The sequence below is a fragment of the Stegodyphus dumicola genome, chromosome 5, assembly GCF_044657685.1.
Source record: "Stegodyphus dumicola isolate Sdum_Otavi_A_Nest chromosome 5, ASM4465768v1".
Taxonomy (NCBI): domain Eukaryota; kingdom Metazoa; phylum Arthropoda; class Arachnida; order Araneae; family Eresidae; genus Stegodyphus; species Stegodyphus dumicola.
The window spans coordinates 83,302,987-83,324,583 of record NC_140772.1 but is presented as its reverse complement, the minus strand read 5'-3'; the positions used below and the strand labels follow the sequence as shown (position 1 = coordinate 83,324,583).

Sequence of the window (21,597 nt, the reverse complement as noted above, 5' to 3'; positions counted from 1 at the left end):
AAAGAATTGTCACTTCTCTAGAAATCTATTCAACAAGAACAACCACAAACGGTTACTATCTTCTTACTCTTTGAAATGGCACTTCACATAATTAAAACTTTCTTTGCTGTTAGAAAAGTACAAATAAGCTAAAAAACTCTAAATTAAATAACTGCAATTTTAAATAAGAACCTTAAATATCTAAGCTAAAGGAAGATATTTTTTTCATAAAAATAAAATAATTTTTTAATTTTAATTAAATATATAAAAATATATGGGAAATAATTTGGTTATTATTTTTATTACAGTGCATCAAAAAATAACAAAACAAAATTAAGGATATTTCAAATAGGCATTACTAGCTACTGCACTTATTTTTACTTCAATGAACAGAGCTTTTACTTTGTCATTTAAAAATTGCATTTACATTGTAATAGATTTGGGGTTAGGTACAAAAAGCGAAGTCAAAGCGAAAAATATCTGATCTGAATGATAACCAGTCTTTGTGTTTTATGGTCCTTGTCATTGGGGTTCTGATTCAGCGCCCTTGAGTACTACAAGTACGCGGTCGATTTGAACAGAACTTCTAAATAGATCTTCACAGGTGGTAAAAAGGAGAAAGAAATATTCCAGTTTAGGAAAAAAAAAAAAAAAAATTATCTTTGGAGGAGAAAAATAGAACAAAATGTTTGCGTTTTCCAGGACGACATACTTTTTAAACAAACTGGAAGTAAATGCAAACCCTCAAGAAAAATTTTATAAAGGCTGATCGAACTCTATTGAAATTCCTACGAAAATGTATAATTTACAGAAATACTTCCCTATAAAATTCTAAAGAATATTTTATAGTTTTCATAGAACATAATTCAGCCCATAATTGTATAGAAATATTGCTTTACAAAATCATAATGCAGAAATTTTATACAGCCTTTACTGAATGGTAATTTATGAAAACCAGCAAAGTTTTCAAACTTTAATCAAAGCAAAAATTCAGTTTTTGGTATAGCATGTGGTATACAGAAAAATTAAACATTTTTATTTATAAGTGTTGAATCCTTCTTTAAATGGAAATTTTTCCTTTCCTTTAGTTTTAGCATTTTTTAGCTTCTAACTGATTATAACATTTTTTCCAAGTTTTTGTATAGTACTGCTTAATAATACACAAAACTTTATCTTGTAAAAGCATAAAATCAACTTAAATCATGAAATTAGTTAAATGTTTAAATTTATATTGTTAATTATAAAATTTTAATGCCAGAAATTAATGCTTTTAATTATTGTATTTGTACTCCTGATAAAAGAAATGGTTTCTTAATTTTAAACTTGCCTATTATTTAATGTACCTTTTTATTTCAATATTTTTTAATGTTAGAAATTATTTCTTTTCTTAGAGGGGAAAAATGCATGTGTACCAAACTACCACTACCATGTCATAGGTCATTTCAAAATTTTGATAAACCTAACATATTCTATTCAAAAATAATAATTTAATTCATTCTTTTTCATCCCCAAAAATTTTTTGTAAATTTTAGAATGCACTTTAAATATCAAAAAGTTCTATACCCACTGCTCGGTGCGTTTTTAAGAATTGCACATACTCTGTATCCATGTACACATCGATCTATTTTCACTTTAAAAAAATCCCAGAATTGCACAAAAATGGCATTTTGCACTCCCTTGACTTCATCCATGTACACATCAATCTATTTTCACTTAAAATTCAAAGAAAATTGACAAAAATCAAATTCTTCTTACTCTTGTAAAAAGTGCCAAACAAATAAGTGGGCGATTCTGTACTTTACTTAAAATTAAAGCAAGAACATATATGTAGAAGTCATTGGGATTACAGCCCAATTTTCTATAAATTGGATCTGATATCTCTAATAAAATTTTTAGTTGATTCTGTATACATTATATAAGATACTATATGTGGCACCTTTAGAAATTCGGTGTACATTTTTATAGAATCTGCACAAATCTCTACAAAATACTTATTACATATCTACCGAATCTCTAGAGAAACTTCATCAAATAATTTTCAGGATTCTATAGATCTCTGACCTAGTTTATAGGAAATTGGGCCATAATTCTAAAGGAATTTACCAATTTTTTATTAGATTTTCTATAAGACATTTTTATAAGGGAGAGCTTTTAAAGTATATGATGATTTTCTTAATCAACTTTTTGAGTAAAGAACGATGCATTTAAGTTCACATAGATACTATTCATTTAATTCTACCTCTTCAAAAATACATAAAAATATGTGCATATTTAAAGGTCTGCATATGGGAATTCCTTCACTAAATTTTCTTTGATAAGAAACAATGCTACATTTAAATTCAGTTGTATAACTTTTTGATCCTGTAAATCTAAAATTAAAACAGCGTACAAATCAATTCTAAAGCATATTCATCGAAAAACCTTCTGAACCCACGATTTTACAATGAAAAGAAAAAAAAATTAGGCTTATAAATATGTTCCTCCACTTCTTTAATATATATTCTTATACAACATGCAAAAACATTTTTACACTTAATGAGGAAAATAATTCAATATTCAGTCATATACTTATTTTTTCTATCCTTCTTATAATTTTATGGTACCGAACTACTGAAAGTTGCTTCATTTTACTTTCGCAAGGTCATGTCAAGTTCTCCATGAAGACTCTGGGTAGGATATTAAAAGATGAAATTGAAGTAGCAAATTTTCCAAAAAGTTATGAATTAAGCATCATACATTAATACCACATACACCTGAATAAATTGTTCCATAAAGATAATGGAGCCATTATGATTAATTTAAATAATGAGGTACCATAGTTACCTGTGGTTGAGCGAAGAGGCGATTTGCAAAAACTCTGAAAAGCGCCATTTTCTTTCAAGTAAGAATAAATATATATACTTATTTAAACAGTAAAACTGAAAAACTGTTTTTAAGAAAATCCCGCTTGCCGGCCTTTTCGAACAGAAGCCTCTCTCCTCTAATCCATTCAGAAGACACGGGAAAACCGAGTCAAGTGAGCGCTACTACACATTAACATACCAGGGACGAACACAATTCCGGCTTGGTTAGTTGTAGAAATCTACATATACTATCTTTATTCCATTTTATATTGTTTGATTTTTTAATTAAAACTATTTCATCGTTATATAAATACGTGCAAAATGTATGCCTCTAAAATCTCTCAGGGAAAAAAAATAAGCAATTTTATTGACGGATTATTTTATTACTCGTCCTCTATACACTTTCCACAGCGGCATGGTGTGCTAAAGCAAAGGTTAGGGTATTGTGTTACTATCTGACCGACTTTGAAGGTGGGGTTAGGGTGAATAAACGTTGTGTAGTCTTGCAGACATTCCGAGGAGTGGTCTGCAGTTGTAAATTAAAGATAATTTTCACAAGTATTGTTATCTCTTGTCATCATCAGACGTGCTAATAATAGTTCGGCTGATACAGAGATTTCAAGGTGAGGATATTTTCACTGGTGTTTTATCAGTGCAATACCTTACTCCCCCTTATCAATGTTTTTATTTGATAATCAGCTGCCAATTATACAGCTAGTAACATTTTAATAATTTGTCCCTGTTTACTTGAATTAATGGAATAATAAAACCAGATTTCATTTTTAACTACCTGAGTTTCATTTCTCTACTTCAACTAAGTTTTAATATGATTTTATTTTGCAAGTAGAATAGTAAAGAACTATATAAAATATTAAAACGTACTCTATAAATCTTGATCGTAGTTTAATTATATAACATAACATGATAATTAGTACTTTCAGTGTGTCCCTGAAGGGTATCTGTTAAATAACGTTTTCCTCCGAAAATGCGTCAAAATATTTATTAATAAAATTTTATTTTATATATTTACTTTTGCAAGTCATACGTAGATTTGATTTCCGTCTGTAATTTCTTACTATTTCATAAGATGTTTTTCAGCAAAATTGGTTTACATTTAAAAATTCATCTCATATAAGAAACCCTTTGAAATGCTTTTATTCTTTGAAAGTATTTCGTGATATTCCATTTCATAACAGCATGAAATGCATTTTGCATTTTATACTCTTATCATTAAGAACATGAAAAATATACTCTCATCTTGAAAACGTCTTTGGTAATACGTATTCATTTAAAGTATGATTTTTTTTTTTTAACTTTTCTTTTAATATTGAAACGTGTTTTATATTACTTAGAACTTCATTTAAGAATTACTAAAAAACTGAATTAAAAATATAACTGAAAAGTTCAGTTAACAAGCAGAGTAAATAATTAAATTTGAATTTAATTTTTTTGGTTAGTATATTTCTGTAGATTTCATTTATGTAGGTTAATGTGTTTACAATTTTATGAGAAATTTATTTATTTTATTTTGAGAAGTATCTCAAAATTTACTGTCTTGTACTGGCCTTGTGTATAAAAATAATTTTAACAGTTAGGAAAGGTATTTATTACTTTATTTAGGATTATTTTGTATGGGTAAAGTTATTGTGTAGTACAAAGTGTTCATTACTTTTTAATAAATTGGGTTAATTGATTTGTTATCAACTTGTAAATCTTTTCTAAAATTTGTTTTCATATATTTATAATAGTTTGACTTGAATAAATTTTCTAATTTTAAAGGTTGTTGTATAGTAGCTGTTTGAATTTTATATTAGCTGTTTAGAAGCATTAAAAATTTATCAAACATTCTATTTAGCACTGATATGTTCAAAAACATTACTTTTTTTAGATTTTGAAATTTATTGCTACAAATGCTAAAAATCTTTTAATGTACATATTTACTATATCAAAAGTAAAGGTATTTTTTGCTTTATGGAAGTTTTAGACTACTTTGCTTTTATTGAAAGCATACATTGGTACCTTTTTTTGAAAACTGAAAGTAATTTCAAACAGATTTTTATTTTACAAAAATAGAAGGAAAGAAAAAAAAATCGTTAGCTTTTGTTTTTGTCTATTCATTGCAGAAAGAATAAGCAATAGGCAAGTAAAGAAATGTATGTCTAGAGTGTGGCTTATATTTAAAAGCAAAAAAAAAAAAAAAAAAAAAAAAAATCATAAACAAAACCTAAATTATAATGAATTTTAGAAAATTAAAATAACATAGAATATTTATGTTCTTTTTAACTGATGCAAATAAATACTACTTTAATAATTGATAAAATAATGCAACTGAATTTTGTGCTACATAATATACCAGTGTATAGTGAGTGTGAAGTATGTGACAAATTCAAATAAACATACTGTGCATGTATGTTCAATGTTTGCATGTTTGCGATAACATTTCTTGTTATAACAAGCAACATAAGCATTATTTTATTTATTTTATAATTTCATTTTTTAATCATAATTTTGCAAAATGCCAAACATAAGCTATAAGCATAAGTATAAAAAGAAACAATAATTAAAAACAAAATGCATGGTGAAAATGTGCTTCAGCTAGGGCTTAGGGCTTCATTTCTAAGATTAGAAGTGCGGGAGCAATATGGAAGACCATCAGCAAAGAGGAACAAGAATAAATAATAATGACTATTAAACTCATTAATAATTTTTAAATAGTTAATTATTATCAAATTAATTAATAGCTATTTAATTATGTTTATAAGTTGTTATTTAATTAATAATTATAATTTAATTGATAATTATTAGATAATTAATTATTATTTATTGAAATAATTAAATATTGAAGTTATTAAATAATTAAAATTAAATAAAATGTCAAGAGATAAATTGAAATTTAATAAGTGATTTTTAATATAATTTTATTGTTAAAATAAAATTTTTGAGATAAAATTTCTACTGAAATTGTTATTCAGTTACATAAAAGAAGTGCCGCAGCCTTCTTATTCAGGCTCCGGGTCATTCTAGCTAGAATTATTATTTATTATAAAAACTAAGAAGCACTGGAGCCGAGATCCAGTGGGCTCTGGCCCAATTTAAGTGATCGTAGGAGTGGGGGAAAGTTCTTTTATCATCACAAAAATTAAATATACTTAAAGTATAGCTGATGAAAATTCTAGGACGAAACGGAATGAGGGTATGAGTGGGTAGAAACAAAAAATAAGGTGAATCTTGGTGAGAAAGAATGTTCTCTTTGACTGCGGCTCTTTGCTGATATAATTATAGCCATCAAGCAAATGTGTGTCGGGTAAAATTAGTCCTGAATCTGACTCCTAAGGATGAATGTAAAGTTGCTGGTTATGCTTCCCCCCCATTAATGGATACTGTGGGAAGATGATGTATAGGACATGCTTGAGCAGTTTATCTCATAAACATTCTTACTGTACTCGTTGTCACTTAATTCCTATTTAAAAACACAAATTTTCTTTCCTGCGAGGATAACTAACTGTAAGCATCGATGACAATACACTAGATATGATGGCATTGGCGAGAAATTTACGCGTTCCTAAACAAACTCCCCCAAATTTATTGTCCTTCTTAAAGGGAAAGGTTTCCGCATGTGAGTGAGTGGATTTTACTTGAACATCTCATGTTCTCATGAGTTCGCATTTCTAGGGAAATAGAGTATTGCAAGGTCTGCTTATTGTTAAACTAAAATGTTAAGAATTATAACTTTTTTCCCTTTAAATTGTGATTCAGTTTTTTTAAATGAAGTACCGGAGCTCATCTTATTTAGGGCTCCGGTGCGCTTCGGCTAGAATTGTAATTTATCTTTAAAATTGAGAAGCACCGGAGCGGGCCTCCGGCGCAATTTCAGCACTGGCTACAGCTCACTACTGTTTAAGTATTTTGTAAAAAAAGATGTAGACATATCAACATCAATAAATGAACAAGAAAAGCTGAAAATCCGGATTAAAATCGAAGTTGGACAAACAAATTGTTAAATGATTTTATGTTAAAAATAAAAACATTTGTCAGTGAAAAAAAAGTCTAGATCAGCATGTGGATGGAATGGGAAAAAAGTGGCGATGAGCAATAACAAGGTTTGAAAAATATTTTCTTTAAAAGTGTGCCATATCTACATGGCCAATACATTTTGCTTTCATTCTACAAAATTTCATAGTTAAGAACAAACTGCTATCAAGCATACTTTTAGTAAATGGATCAAAAGTAACTGTTATGAAAGTTGGAAAGAAATCTCAAAGATCATTAACAAAAAAGATATGCTTTATCGTGCAAAAACAAACTGTAAAAAAAATTTAAAGAGAATGGTTGGTGCACAGTGACAACAAATTAATTTATTGTCATTTGTGTGTGCAAATTCTTTGGGTTTACTACTGCTGAGCGATACTGCAGAAAACCTGCATTGGCAATGCTGCAGAAACATACATTGGTGATACTGCAGAAAACTTGCTGGCTACTGTGCAGTTTTTACTCGTGAAGTTCGCCAACAACTCATCAGCAATGCTTTTAAACATGGTACAGTCAAAAGTCTTTAATCCGTACTCGTCGGGACTTCGGCGATTACGGATTATCGGTTTTTCTGGATTATAGATCATCAGTTTAAATCTGGTAAGATGACATGCAGAAATTATAAAATTAAAAATATGAAACAGTAATTTACAAAAAAAAAGCTTAATATTTATTTGTTTACTTCATTAAACATTTCTTTCAATGCGCGCATGCATAAAGCATACATTACGCACAGTCGAAATTAGAAAATTGCAACCAGAAAACTATTTGATGTGTATTCGTGATATTTATAATGACGATGAATTTGATTTAAATCATATCAAAGATGGAGTACATCAAGATGAAATACTACATTTAGTAAGGAATTATAAGCCGAATAAAATAAAAACGTCTACCCTGAAGACAAGGATAGTGCTGACAGGTCAATTTCCAGTTCATTGCGCGCCACGACGTTCCCCTCCCCCCGCAGAGCAGCGTGAAATTGATAAAAAGATTTCGGAACGGTTAGAGAAACAAATGATATGCCTTTATCCATTTTTTGCAGCAATTCCACTTTTTGTTTGATGGACATCGCAGATCCTTTTAGATCCTTTGGCAGCTCCAGAATCGGAAACTCTTCTTGACATAATCGAAAGTTCAAGCTTACTTTTATAAAATTGCTCTAACAGTCTTCAAAAAATAATAAGCCGGATCCAATTAGAAGATTAAGGGAAAACGCAATCTGCAACATTAACTGAAATAGATAATTTTAGCTTATCTTATACTGTCCGTTATACATTAAACGCGCATGCGTAAACATATTATGCGCATGAGTAAACGCAAATGCGCATGTGTAGAGGTATTATGCGTTTACGCATGCACAGAAAGTTTGTAGCTTTGAGGTCCGGATTATAGATCGTTCTGGATTATGGACGTCCGAATTAAAGACTTTTGACTGTATTAAGCATAAAGTTAGCAAAAAAATATGATATTATTACGAATTTTGTATAACGTAACATGGACAGCCCTAAGAAAGCAAGCTTTCCCAAAAAAATAAGATTACAGGGGCAAGTCTGTTAACATTGAGGTAATTGGCCATCTCACTAAATTGGTGAGATATTGCTAAGCTGGCAATGATTTAGCGATAACTCTATATATAAGCGTAACACCACCTGGTCCTTATATGTAACTTTATATGCCTTCCATTAATTTTGAGAAATGGGAAGTCCTAGAGATTTCTCGGCAGCTGACGGAAAACTGTACAAGACCGGAGAATGCATCAGTTCTCTGTTTTACAGTACAAACTAGACTACGGAGTATTGAGAGATCTCCATGCAAGTTTCACTCTTTAGATGGGCTTTGCATTGCATTGTGTTTAATGTTTTTAGTAGTTTGAAATGGTAATTACTTGTTGTGCTTGCTCTAGTATACTGAGAAGAGGTGTGCAGATACTTTTGTGGAAAGTTACAGAACTGTAGAGTGTTTCTTTTGGAAAAACAAATTCTATCAAGCTATTATCAGTTCAGTGTGCATCGAACCATTACGAACCCACATGCACGCAACAGTATTAAGCATATGTAAATAAAATTTAGTGTATATGAATGAAAGTTAAGTGGAAGAAAAGAATAACATTAAACTTATATAAGTTAAAGTGTATAAAGTTAAGCGAATGTCATTGTTAAGTAGAACAAAGCATGATATTAAGTTTAAAGTCAGCAGTAGGGGGAACAAACAAAAGCAAAAAAAAAAAAAGGGGGGGAGGGACTATTTAGCATATATGAAAAGAGAAGAGAGTAAAAATATATTTATGGGTGCCCCTTGGCAAATTTTGGCGATATGTGGACACCGAGTTTGTGAAATTGTTTGACTTGTTATTTTGGCTTTGTATAATGGTGATTTTTGTGCCAAAAATAGGTGATACACAAAGCCAAAATAAGTCAAAAAAAAAAAAAAAAAAAAAAAAAAAAAGCACAAACTCAGCAGCCATGTACACATTGACCTATTTTCACTTAAAAAAAAATCAGAGAATTGTACAAACTCGTCATTCACTAACTTGACTTTGTCCATGTACACATCGGGCCCACCAGCGGCCGAGCGGTAAAGACGCTGAACACTGGTAGTTCGGTCTGAGGTTCGAATCCCGCGAACGGGCTGGCTGCATGGGCGTTTTCGTGGTTTTCCCCATGTGTAACGTGTATACGAGCCAGTTTCCCTTAGAAAGTCCTCCACGAAAGGCATCCCTCCCTTTAGGCAGATAGCCCTCGTGTGCTTTGCCATAATTAAATACACCAACACACCATGTACACATCGATCTATTTTCACTTAAAAATCAAAGGAGCACCCAATTCTACACCAGAGCCAAACAAAAAATATATAATCTCAATAAACTGCATTTTAAATCAAATAATGAAATAAGGTAAAAATATATTTATGGGTACCTCTTGGCGAAAATTGGGTGATTTTTAGCTGTACATGGGCACCGAGATTGTGGAATTCTTTGACTTGTTATTTTGGCTTTGTGTAGCGGCGATTTTTGGTGTATACATGGATACTGAGTTTGGGCAGTTTTTTGACTTGTTATTTTAGTTTTGTGTAGCCAAAAATCGCCGACACACAAAGCCAAAATAAAAAATCAAAGAACTGCACAAACTCAGTAACCATGTACACATTGACCTATTTTCACTTAGAAAACATCAGAGAATTGCACAAACTTAGCATTGTGCACTCCCTTTGTCCATACACATTGATCTATTTTACAGACCATTGTGTCAAAGAAGTCAAAGAAACACAGTAAGTCATTTATATTAAGTCAAAGAAGCAGCCAATTCTACACTAGAGCCAAACAAAAAATATATAACCTCAATAAACTGCATTTTAAATCAAGCAATGAAATAACATTAAAAAGGAAATTCCTCTTAGCGTCTAAGCATTACATAAAGGAAATATTCACTTACTTATTTTGAAATTTCCACGCCTTCAGTCAAAGAAAATTCTTTTAACAGCATCACCACATAAATTCACAAAAATAAGAATAAAAATATCCTCCGATGTTCGACCATATGCATTTTCTTCGTACAAACAGGACACTTATAATTCTGTTGAATTACATCCAACAAGTTTCTTTTCTTCTGTCCTTAACCACTGAAAAAAAAAAAAAAAAAAAAACAATCTTCCGCTCTTTCCATCAAACACTTCTATACCACCAAACACCCACTTTACCACTGCCAGCCATTTTACAATGCACAGCACACAATACGTGATGTACATCCTAACTGACATGCAACAAATATTTTTCCATCACTCAAATTCACCGCAATCATGTCATAATAAGGTTTCCATAACATTAAACTACTCAGATTATCATAAATGAAACAGCAACTTTGCGATAATCCAAGGGGCACCCTTAAATATAGGCTAACTGAGAGGAGAAACATGCAAAAGTAATGCAGAAAGTTAGTCAAAGCATCAGTCTTGCTTTTGGTGTAGATTTTGGTCAAAAGTGTTATTGATTTCAAAGACAAACTGGTACAGATCCCTCTTGATCAGGAGCAGAAAAGTCTGTATAAAGAGAAAGCCACAGAATTAATGAAGGGAGAAATTAAGAACCATAGAGCCAATGAAGGGAAAGCCATTGTATTTACGTTCATCTAAGATTTGCCAATTCTACTTAAAATTTTCATTTGATCATAAATCTTGTTACAGAACCGAAACCACTTGCCAACACCATTAAAAAAGTCCTTGTTTTTAAATTCCAAGAGCTTGCACCCCAAGTGACGAGTCTCATCGATCCTATTGATATTCCCGTTATAAATACTAATTACATTACATTAATCTTTTGGAGGATGAGATGAAAATATTAAAATGTAGTTTCAACTTTACAAAGACATCTAAACCTTCAGTTTCTCAAATCATATTGCTCTTGTTATAAAACCTTTTAAATTCTCTATAAGATTTCAGAAAGCTATGATCTGCCACTTAATTATTCATAAGTTTTCATATCTTAACTGAAAGGAAAACCTTAGAGGCAATTCATTCTAATCCTAATATAATTTCCAGAGCTGATAAGGTGGACAAAATGTTGCTATGGGCCAATGATCGCCAAACCGTTGATCGGAGATATTTTCAGTAGCTCGCGGGAACATTTTCAATAGATTACATTAATGCTGTGGTTGGTTAACCTTGATTCTTCCACTGAAGACATGGGACGTGCACAACATCAACTGCTTTTTTCTCCCACAAAACTGCCATTGTCAGCCTCATCTCATAGTTGATTGTATACATGTGAAGTTGTGTATGTTATGTTTTTCAAATGTATATGACACATTTGCTAATTCGGATGATGGCGTGTTCAAGCAAAAAACTTATAATGTTCATTCGGAATGGGAAACTAAATACTTCTTTACCCAAGTAAAGGATAAATATGTGTGTTTAGTATGCTATGCAAGTGTATTATTTGGGAAGAATGGGAACGTTGAATGTTACTTCAAAATCGTTGAAGCAGGCATTGAAAAGGATTTCTCACTGAATTCTGCTCTAAAAAAAGAAAAGGCAGCTAAAATCTAAACTTAATGCTCAGCAATAAACTTTTTAAAAATCATTAAACAAGAATAAAGGTGCAACTAAGGCATCATTTCAAGTTTCAAATATTTTTGCACAGAAAAAGAAACCATAGGAAGATGGTAAAGTAATCAAAACTTCATTTTTAGAAGCTGCAGATGCATTATTTGATAGTTTCAAAAATAAAACTGAGATAATATTTACTATTAAATCTGTAGAGCTTTCTGCAAATACAGTAATGAGAAGGTTGTGTGTTCTGATGTTACTCACAACTTAAAACTGACTTTGATTGCTGCAGCTATTTCTGCTGCAACTTGAGAAATTGACTGGTATTGTTGATACAGCTCAGTTGGCTGTTTTTGCAAGAATGATTTTTAAAAATTTTGAAATAAGAGAGGAGCTGGTAAAGATTATACTGTTAAAAGGATGCATTATAGGACAGGACATATTTTTAGTTGTTAAAGATCATATCAACTCTGAAAATAAATTGGTGGCCTTAGTAACTGATGGAGCTCCTGCAATGATAGGCAGAGAGAAGGGATTCATAACCTTGTGTTGTAAAGACAACAGCTTTCCAAAATTTCTGTCTTACTATTGAGTAATACACCAGTGGTCTATGCGTGGAAGTTTCTAAATATGATATAATGAAAACAGTCATAAAAACTACGTTAGAGCATATGCAATTCAGAGATGTTTCTTCAGAGTAGTGACTGATGAACTAGATTGTCAGTATGGTGATCTGATGCTTCATACGGAAGTTCGTTGTTTGAGTGGAGGCAGAGTTTTACAGCGTTTTCAAGAGTTGCTCCCTGCCTTGGTAGAATTTTTGAAAGAACGAGGTGAATCCTTTCATGAACTAGAAGTTCTGGCTTGGCTACAGAATTTTGCTTTTCTTGCAGCCATCACCAAAATGTTGATACTTAATTTGCAGCTTCAAGGTAGGGATAAAGATATAGGTGGAACAATTTCAGGTGTTGCTTCATTCTCCAAAAAGCTAGAACTGTGGGATAAAAATATCATCCAAAGGGAATGCAAACCCATTGCCTGTTTGAAGCAAGCCCTTGAAGAAAGGGCTCCTTAAAACAGCAAACAATACGTTGAAATTATTTTAGATTTGAGAAGTTTACAGACATTTCCAAGACTTCAAAAGAATTTCAATTGTTGTACAGTTTGTCAAATTGCCTTTTATAGAGATTAATGTTGAAAAGGTCTCTACTTGTGCCATGGAGCTTTTTGGTTTTCAAGAAGATAATGCTGCAGTGGAGTTGGAACTGGCTGATTTTCTAAATGATTTATCTGTAAAATCATTTTCTTCAAACTCTGAAATTATTTCGCCTCTTATTCCTAAGGAAAAGTACTTGAATTTATGTCCAGGTTTGTCTCAAAGTGAAGTCAATGTTCAGCTCTGCATATCTGTGTGAAATTTCTTTTTTTTTTTTTTTCTTTTCCAGCATGAAATTTATTAAAAATAATACAGAAACAGACTCCCTGATGAACACTTGGACAACTGTATTTGAACGGCAGCCACTATTTACTCTCCCAACATTGAAAAACCTGTTGATGGCAAAAAAGAGTTCCATCCTGCTCATTAAAGTTAATAAGTCTGATAAAAAATATCTTACAGATATTTGTAGATTATCAAAATCTGCATAGTCATCACCTCTTCATGTAGTTTCTATACAAGTTCGGGGACATACGGCAAGTAGGAGACTACCAAAAATTAATTGCGTGCACCGAACCCGACAGATATCCTATCCTGCATTTATAAGACTTTAATAATACGCTTAGTGGAAAAGAAATTTTTTCAAAAATTGATATCATTCGAGCATATCATCATATACCAGTTCATCCAGATCTTATATCGAAACCTGCAGTTTGCACCCCATTTGATCTTTTTAAATTTCCGTTTTTAAATTTTGGACTCTGCAAGGGAGCTCAAACCTTTCAAAAGTTTATGAATGAAATTATTGGATACTTAAAATTTGCCTATATCTACTTAGATGATATTTTGATATTTAGTGATACAGAAGACGATCATAAATCTCACTTACATACTGTTTTTGAAAGATTAACTTCGTATGGATTGACAATCTTTGAAATGAGTTTTTAACATTCCCGAAATATCTTTTTTAGGACATTTAATCAATGAAAATGGTACCAAACCTTTGATGAACAAAGTTGAACTGATAACTAAACTACGCACTTCCTAAAACAGATTTACAGAGATTTTTAGGATTTTTAAATTTTTACCGTCAATTTCTATTCAGTGTAGCCCAGAATCAAATACATTTAACTTCCTATTTAAAAGGGGCTAAGAAAAATGATAAGACAAGAAAAATGATAAGACTGAGGCAGTGCGGAACGAATTTCAAAAGTGCAAAGAGTTAATCCCGGATGCGGTTCTTTTAGCACACCCGAAGAGAGATGCCCTGTTGGTTTTACAGCTCGATGCGTCAGACTTTGTGATTGGTGGAACGCTATAACAAATAGTTGATAGAAACTTACAGCCTCTTGCATTTTTCTCACGAAAGCTTTCACAAGTAGAAAGGAGCTATAGTGCTTATGATCAGGAGCTTTTGGCTGCTTATGCTGCTATTAGGCATTTTAAGCATATGTTGGAAGCAAGGAATTTTTCTTTAATTACCAATCACAAGCCGCTGACATATGCATTTCGATAGCATTTAGATAAGTGTTCACCTCGTCAGGCTAGGCAGTTAGACTTTATCCCGCAATTCGGCACTGAAATTCACCATGTAAAAGGTTCGGAGAATGTCGTTGCCGATACACTTTCACGCAAAGAAGCGATAAGCATGCCTAACCTATCAACTATGAGGAAATTGCTAAAATGCAACAAATCAATCCAGAATTACAAACTTTACTTAAAGATTCAAAAGTTCTACAACTTCATTCTTGTGCTTCATCGGGATAAGTAAACTTAGGTGTCCGTGTCTGCATTGGGTCCCTGCTCTGTGTTTCCGAAGATGTTATAATGTATCCCACTATGTTGCATTTCCTTATTAAATTTCTTTATTAATTGTATATGGCTATCTCAATTAAGATTGCTTTTTTAGTTAATGCTATCAATACGCAGGCACTTGTTACTCACACGTACCTCAGAATTCTGCAATAATCCCTTATTTCCTTGCTTATTTTTCTCCCCACCTTTTTAGCATCAAGTTCTGAAAATTAAATAAGTATTCACATAAATTTCCTTTTCCTCAGTATATAGTGAGAATGAGATCTGTTTGTTTTAAATGTATTTGTTATTTTAAAAAATTCACTGATTTAGAGAACTAGTATTTAAGAAGAATGTGGCAAAAGCATTTACTCACCTCTGTAATGCAATCAAATATTTTTAAAGATCTGAACCAGTTATATAATTTATTTAGTCAGTGCCCTAATTTGAAGAGTGCATGCTCTAATTAATATTTAATTAACAGCAACAGAATATGTTGTCATCTATGGCATTTATGAAGTTACATTAAAGAACATACTATTCTTAATCTCATAAATCAAATCAACATCTGGATCATTTTTCATTTGAACCTGAAAGATAGGCATTGGAGGCTTAGATTTGAGCCCTTGTAATTGGGCTATTTTTTTAATCCTAAACCTTAAATTGTTTATTTCTTCTTCTAATTCATCCTTATCTAAATCAATAAGAAGGCTTTTAATTATAATTTTAATTGGTTTCTCAAATTTCTGGCTAACTGCATAGTAGTCAATAAATTTATCATCCAAATATTTAGTAATTGTGCGGTGATTATCCTCGCTTTTGGAGAATATTTTCAGGAATTCACTATTCACGTGTGCAGAGAAATTAGCATTAGTATCTGTACTAAGAATTTTAGCAAAATCAGCATATTTAATAGCCGATTGGATCATGATGGGCTTGATCCTAGGCTGTTGACCCGATTCATAATTAACATTCTGCCCAGTCTGGGTGTCCATATTTTATACTTTAGTATTTTCACTCTCATTACATTCATTAGTATTGCTAATGGTTAATTTACTAAATTTATTTGCAGTAGGAAGTTCAAACAGCCCCTTAATTAACTTGGATGGCCTGGCTGGATTTTTGGGTCAAATGTAACCATCCACATCTTTTGAATCATTTAAAGAATGCTTTTTAAATTTTTTAGAAACTTTATGAGTTTTATCTAATACGTTTACATTATCATCAATAACATCATTATTTTCCCCTTTCACATACAAAGAACCAGCTGGAGATTTAGAATTTATACATGCATTTACAGGTAAATCAGAATTTTGAAAAACACAAATAACTTTATCAGTACCAGTTCTAAGTAAATTAGTCTGACCTTGCACAGTCTGTAGAAGTTTCATGTTGTGATTCAGTTCAAGTTCATAAATCCTTTTTTGTATTCTCAGTTGTTCCGGTGGCATATGATTAAACACTTCCCTATGCAATTGATCACAAGTCAGAGAACAATTTTATGTCCTTTTCAATTTCTTCCTTAAGTGAAAGATATAACACATATTCATGGGTTTTATCCATATCCAAATTTGCAGCGTACAAGTTGGAATATTCATCTCCATAACTCTGAAGAACATATCTAACATTGATGTTATTAGAAAGATCACCATGCAGTTGATAATTAACACTCAAACGACTTTCTTTAATTGGAAAAGGTGTAAAATTTTGATCAGAAATCAAGGGCGAAACATCTTTGTTCATTGTCGAACACTAAAGCTGAATAATCTGAAGAAAAACAGCTCACAGATAAATGATAAGCACAGTCATAAAGCACAGAATCACAGTACGCACTTAAGGGGGGGGGAAAGAACCGCAGAACCATTGCCTCAGCTGCCTAAGTGCAAATGAAAAGTTTAACAATAGTCCTTTTGCTTTTAAATCTGAAGTCAGCAAAATTAAATTTTTTTTAAAAATTAATGGTGGGTGCTTGCCTGGCCACTTCTGAAGTCAGAAGTATTGGTCACTTTATTGTGCAGGCACTTATAAGGTGGCCATACTTGCCTCCCTTGAAGAGACAGACAGTTACAACCCTGTTTTCTCCAGGATTCGAACCCAGGCCCTTTGATACCATAGTAGGCTCCTCTAATCACTATACTGTCTGAGCTGTTTTTGAAAGGTTGGTGTCAACGTCAACCATGCATAGATGGCTTTATGAAGGAGGTCTGTACCCGAGGCTACTAGCCATTTGCGTGCCGCTCACATCACATCATAGAAGGGATGTTTGTTGTGGACACGTCAACATGTCCACTGGAGAGCTGATAATGGAGGGCTGTTCTCTTTATGAATGAGCCTAGGTTTAGTTTCCGAAGTGATAGTAGGCTTTTTGAATCTGAAATCCATTATCATCCATCAAACATTCGTGAAAGAGATGCATGTAAAAAATGCAGTGTCTCTTTTTGGGATGGTAGCTTTTGAGTGGACTCGCAAACCTCCATATCTTTCCTCATAAAACCATGAATACTGAGACCTATAGAGATGACATTCTTAATGCTTATGTATGCCCTTATGCTGGGGCAGTAGGTGTTAATTCCCTGCTACAGGATGACAACACTAGACTGTGCAGGGAGAGTGCATCGTGGATGATTATCTTCAGCAGCAAACAACTCAGCGCATGGCATGGCCAGCTCGATCACCAGACCTGAACTCTATTGAGCATGTTTGAGAGCTTTAGAAAGACATACAGCTACTGTTAGTCCTCCTGTTCAGATCTTAGCCACTTTTGCAACTGATTTGCAAGAACATTGGCTTCACTTCCTAAAGAACTGATAGACTGCAAATGTACAGCATCACACAATGATGTATGTGTGGTATTGCTTCTAGGGGAGATCATACTCCATACTGCTAGCAGTTTTTCTTCTATAACAACTGTTATTGTTATTGCATAGAGTTGCAATAAAGGGATTCTTTTCATCTCCCATATTTATTTATAAGATCTTCTCAAACAATAACAAGTAATACAGTCAAAAGTCGTTAATCCGGACTTCGTTTTTTCTGTGATAATACTTTCTCTTTAATTCTATAAACAGACATCATTTCTTGTTCAGTCACAAAGTTTCGCTGTTCAAGTATAATTGCTGTATAACTATAATTGCTGTTTCGAGAATACCGACTAATTTGTCAATCGAAATTTTTTCGTTTTCAATAACCTTGTCATTTTCTTCGCTATTGGAAGCAAATTATAATGACGAGGAATTTAATTTAAATTATATCAAAGACGGAGTACATCGAGATGAAATACTACATTTAGTAAGGAATTATAAGCCAAATAAAATAAAAACATCTGCCCTGAAGATAAGGATAGTGCTGACAGATCAACTTCCAATTCATTGCGCGCCGCGGCGTCCCCCCCTCCCCACCGCAGAACAGCATGAAATTGATAAACAGATTTCGAAATGGTTAGATAAACAAAGGATATGCCTTTATCCATTTTTTGCAGTAGATTCCACTTTTTGTTTAATGGACATACTTTCGCTTTGTAGATCCTTTACATGTTAGTAAATATATATCGGAAATTCTATTTGACATAATCGAAAGTTCAAGCTTACTTTTATAAAATTGCTCTAACAGTCTGCAAAAAATAATAAGCCGGATCCAATTCGAAGATTAAGGAACAACGCAATCTGCAATATTAACTGAATTAGATAATTTTAGCTTAGCTTATAGCGTTCGTTATACGTTAAACGTGCATGCGTAAACGTATTTTGTGCATGCGCACACATATATTCGCAGCCGTAAAGGTCTTATGCGCATGTGTCAACGCGACGCATGGGCAGAAAGTTTGTAGCCTTGAAGTCCGAATTATAGATCATTCCGGATTATGGGTGTCCGAATTAATGACTTTTTACTGTAATAATTCAGAAAATCAAACAACAAAAATCAGCATTATATTTTCAAATTTTCATAGGACTAGTTTCGATGGTTTTACCGAACCACCATCGTCAGCTGCAAAAACGCAAAATGACGCTTTTGCAGCTGACGATGGTGGTTTGGTAAAACCATCGAAACTAGTCCTGTGAAAATTTGAAAATATAATGCTGATTTCTGTTGTTTGACTTCTGAATTAGTATTTGTTCGGCGTGTTATTGTGTCTTAATTAAGTAATAATAAGCTATTGAAAAGTATATTGCATTGTAAAACTGCTGCAAGAATCTTCTAATCTTACAGAATAATTCTTCTTCTGATGGAAGGTAATTTTAAGTCTATTTTTATAATTGTGTGTTTTAGAGAAGCTAGGTTTTCATTAATAGCACTATTTACTTCTTTTTTCTGCTGTCTCCTACATACTCGGAGAAAAGTCTACTCTTCTTGCCATTCGGGCCATTTTAGAATGCAGAAGTTCTGTTTTACATAATGAATAATGCACGTTTTAATTCAGATGTGTCAAAACACTGAAATCTTATAGTAGTTGAGAATAAATTAAAATATATATTACAGAACGAGCCTCAGAAACAGTCCATTTACTAACTTGCTGTTTAAAAATTGTAAAAGTTTTAACAGCATTTTAACAACTTCTGGAACAAGTGCAGAAAACGTATTAGAAATGCGTATAACCCTATATTTCCCGTAACAGAGAAGTGAGTAAAATTGTCTGTCAAGATAATTCTGGAATTGGAAAAAATTCAAAATCTACAGATAAGTGAATTAATCCTTCGAATTTCATAAAGTATTGCAGCTTAAACGTGGAACATGCATGAACACACGAAATAACAAAAGCTATAGTTTTCCAAGAGGGAGACACTTGTAACACAGTTGGGACCTTAAACTAAAAAGCCACTTTAGCAGTGGGAAAATTGCTAGACTTAATATGTATTGTTTAGAATCTAAAATATGTATTAATCCTCCAAAATTTTTTAAGATATCAAATATTTTAGTTGAAAAAAAATCTTTAAAACACAAAAGTAGTTTGCGATAATTTCAAAAGCAGCTCCTTCATAATTTCTTATTTTCTATAGAACACAAGATATTTCGGAACTGGTGAAAAAAATCAGTGTGCGGCATAAATTAAGAGCTTTTTTAGAAAAAAGGCTTAAAAAATCGGTTTTCAACCAGAAAAAGGGTGAAAATTGGCATGTGAAAGTATCAATTTATTAAGAAGAACGTACTACAGAGGGTTTTCACACATTTTTGTAACGATTTTGCAAAGATGTATATATAAACAAACCTTAGAATTTTTTTTTCTAATATGTTCATTCTGATAGCCCTTTTGTTGAACTATCATATTACATCTTGATTTCCAAGAAAAAATGTCCTTTTCTGAAAACACCAAGGTTGATTTTATTCCACTTCTCCTTCACAATCATCCAAAGTCCATCCAATATTTTGGGATGCAGCTTCTAAAGAGCTTGTTTTAAAAGTCCAAACCATAGTAATCCAAAAGAGACACATCAGGGGACTTGGGTGGGATGCATTAAAGGGAATAGCTTAAATTCCGGTTTCATTTCTCTTTTTTTTTTTTTTTTTTTTTTTATTTTTTTTTTTATTTTTATTAATAGAGCAGTAGATTTAGAGGCACGGCTTTGGAGCTTTATCCTGATGGAACCTAACACAGGATTGTTTGGATAAAGAGATGGAATTTTTGATTCAAAAATAGGTGTTAAAACATATTTCTGATAGTACTCCCAATTAATTTTGACCTTTTTTTTTTTCCTACTCGCCTTATTTTTTCCGTTATTAGAGAATCCAGTAATAACCATAAAAAGCTTTAGAAAAGCTTTCCTTGTTTTCTCTGAACCAACCTATTAAGTCTGTTTCTCCTCTTTTTAGGTAGTAAATCGATCTTTTTTTATTGCAATCGGATAAATACATCCAAGCCTCATCAGTTGTAACTATATATTTCCATTTTTCACGTGCCAAATAATTTTCATACAGCAGTCTGCACATAGTATTATGCTGAAAAACGTTTCGGCGTTAGGCAAAGAACATCGTGTTTATTATTATTATTATTATTATTATTAGCTTTAAATCAGATTTTTATAATTTTGTTCACAGTTCCTACAGAGATATTTAAAGATTTTGCAATAGCCCTTTGGGGGGGGGCTGGATTTTCCTTTAAAACATGAATTGCGACTTTAGATTTAATAAGAGCTGTACATACCTTTGTTGGATATTCTTTATTGCCCTTTTTCACAGTCAGATGTAAATTTTGACGTTTCTTTCTTTCCTTTCATGTTAATTATGTCACTTATTTTACGTGTAGAAATATTCAAACCATGCTTTTCACATCTTTTTTTAATAACTGAATAAGAATATTTCTCTTCGAACAGCGCAAAAATATAGCATTCGATCCACTGTTTAGTGACATTTTAAAGAAAAGAATATTCTTAAAATGCTGCAGACGATAAATCAAATTTGATACCAGTCATTTTTATATTCTAAAATTAATATTTAAATTCATGGAGAAAAGCAAAATTGTTACAAAAATATGTAAACACCCTCTGTATTATTCTTAAGTTGCGTTGATATGTATTTTATAATTTCGGTAAGGTAAAGTGAGAATTTACTTTAAATACATGCGGAAATGACTTCAGTCTTGTTGTTGGAGAATTTGAGTATTATTGTTCGATTTTATTTTTCATACAGATGATAAAATACAATCAAGTTAGGGAAAATAATGCGAAAGTTACACAGTGTAAAGGCGTTAGAATTTTTTTTTTTTAATTGAATCAATAAAATAGACGTAAAATAATAGTTGTAAAACAGTAAGAAATAAAT

At 32.1% G+C, this 21,597-nt stretch overlaps 2 protein-coding genes across 8 annotated transcripts in view; one reads left to right on the top strand and one right to left on the bottom strand.

The window, feature by feature from the left end:
* The window catches only part of kdn (citrate synthase), a 58,492-nt gene extending 55,233 nt beyond the window's left edge, over nt 1-3,259 (bottom strand). Inside the window, exon 1 of the mRNA XM_035366868.2 lies at nt 2,803-3,259. Coding sequence (XP_035222759.1) covers nt 2,803-2,850 — 48 coding nt within the window. The 5' untranslated portion in view covers nt 2,851-3,259. The remainder of the gene's footprint in view (nt 1-2,802) is intronic.
* LOC118197810 (secernin-2-like) overlaps nt 1-21,597 on the top strand; it is a 184,228-nt gene that overhangs the window by 12,122 nt on the left and 150,509 nt on the right. For 3 of the 7 annotated variants that reach the window (XM_085816814.1, XM_085816819.1, XM_085816817.1), the window contains exon 1: nt 3,287-3,445. The exons of the other annotated variants lie outside the window; for them this stretch is intronic. The gene's annotated coding sequence lies outside the window, so the exon portion shown is untranslated. Of the gene's footprint in view, nt 1-3,286; nt 3,446-21,597 lie in introns of those variants that run through there. 7 annotated transcript variants of the gene reach the window in all.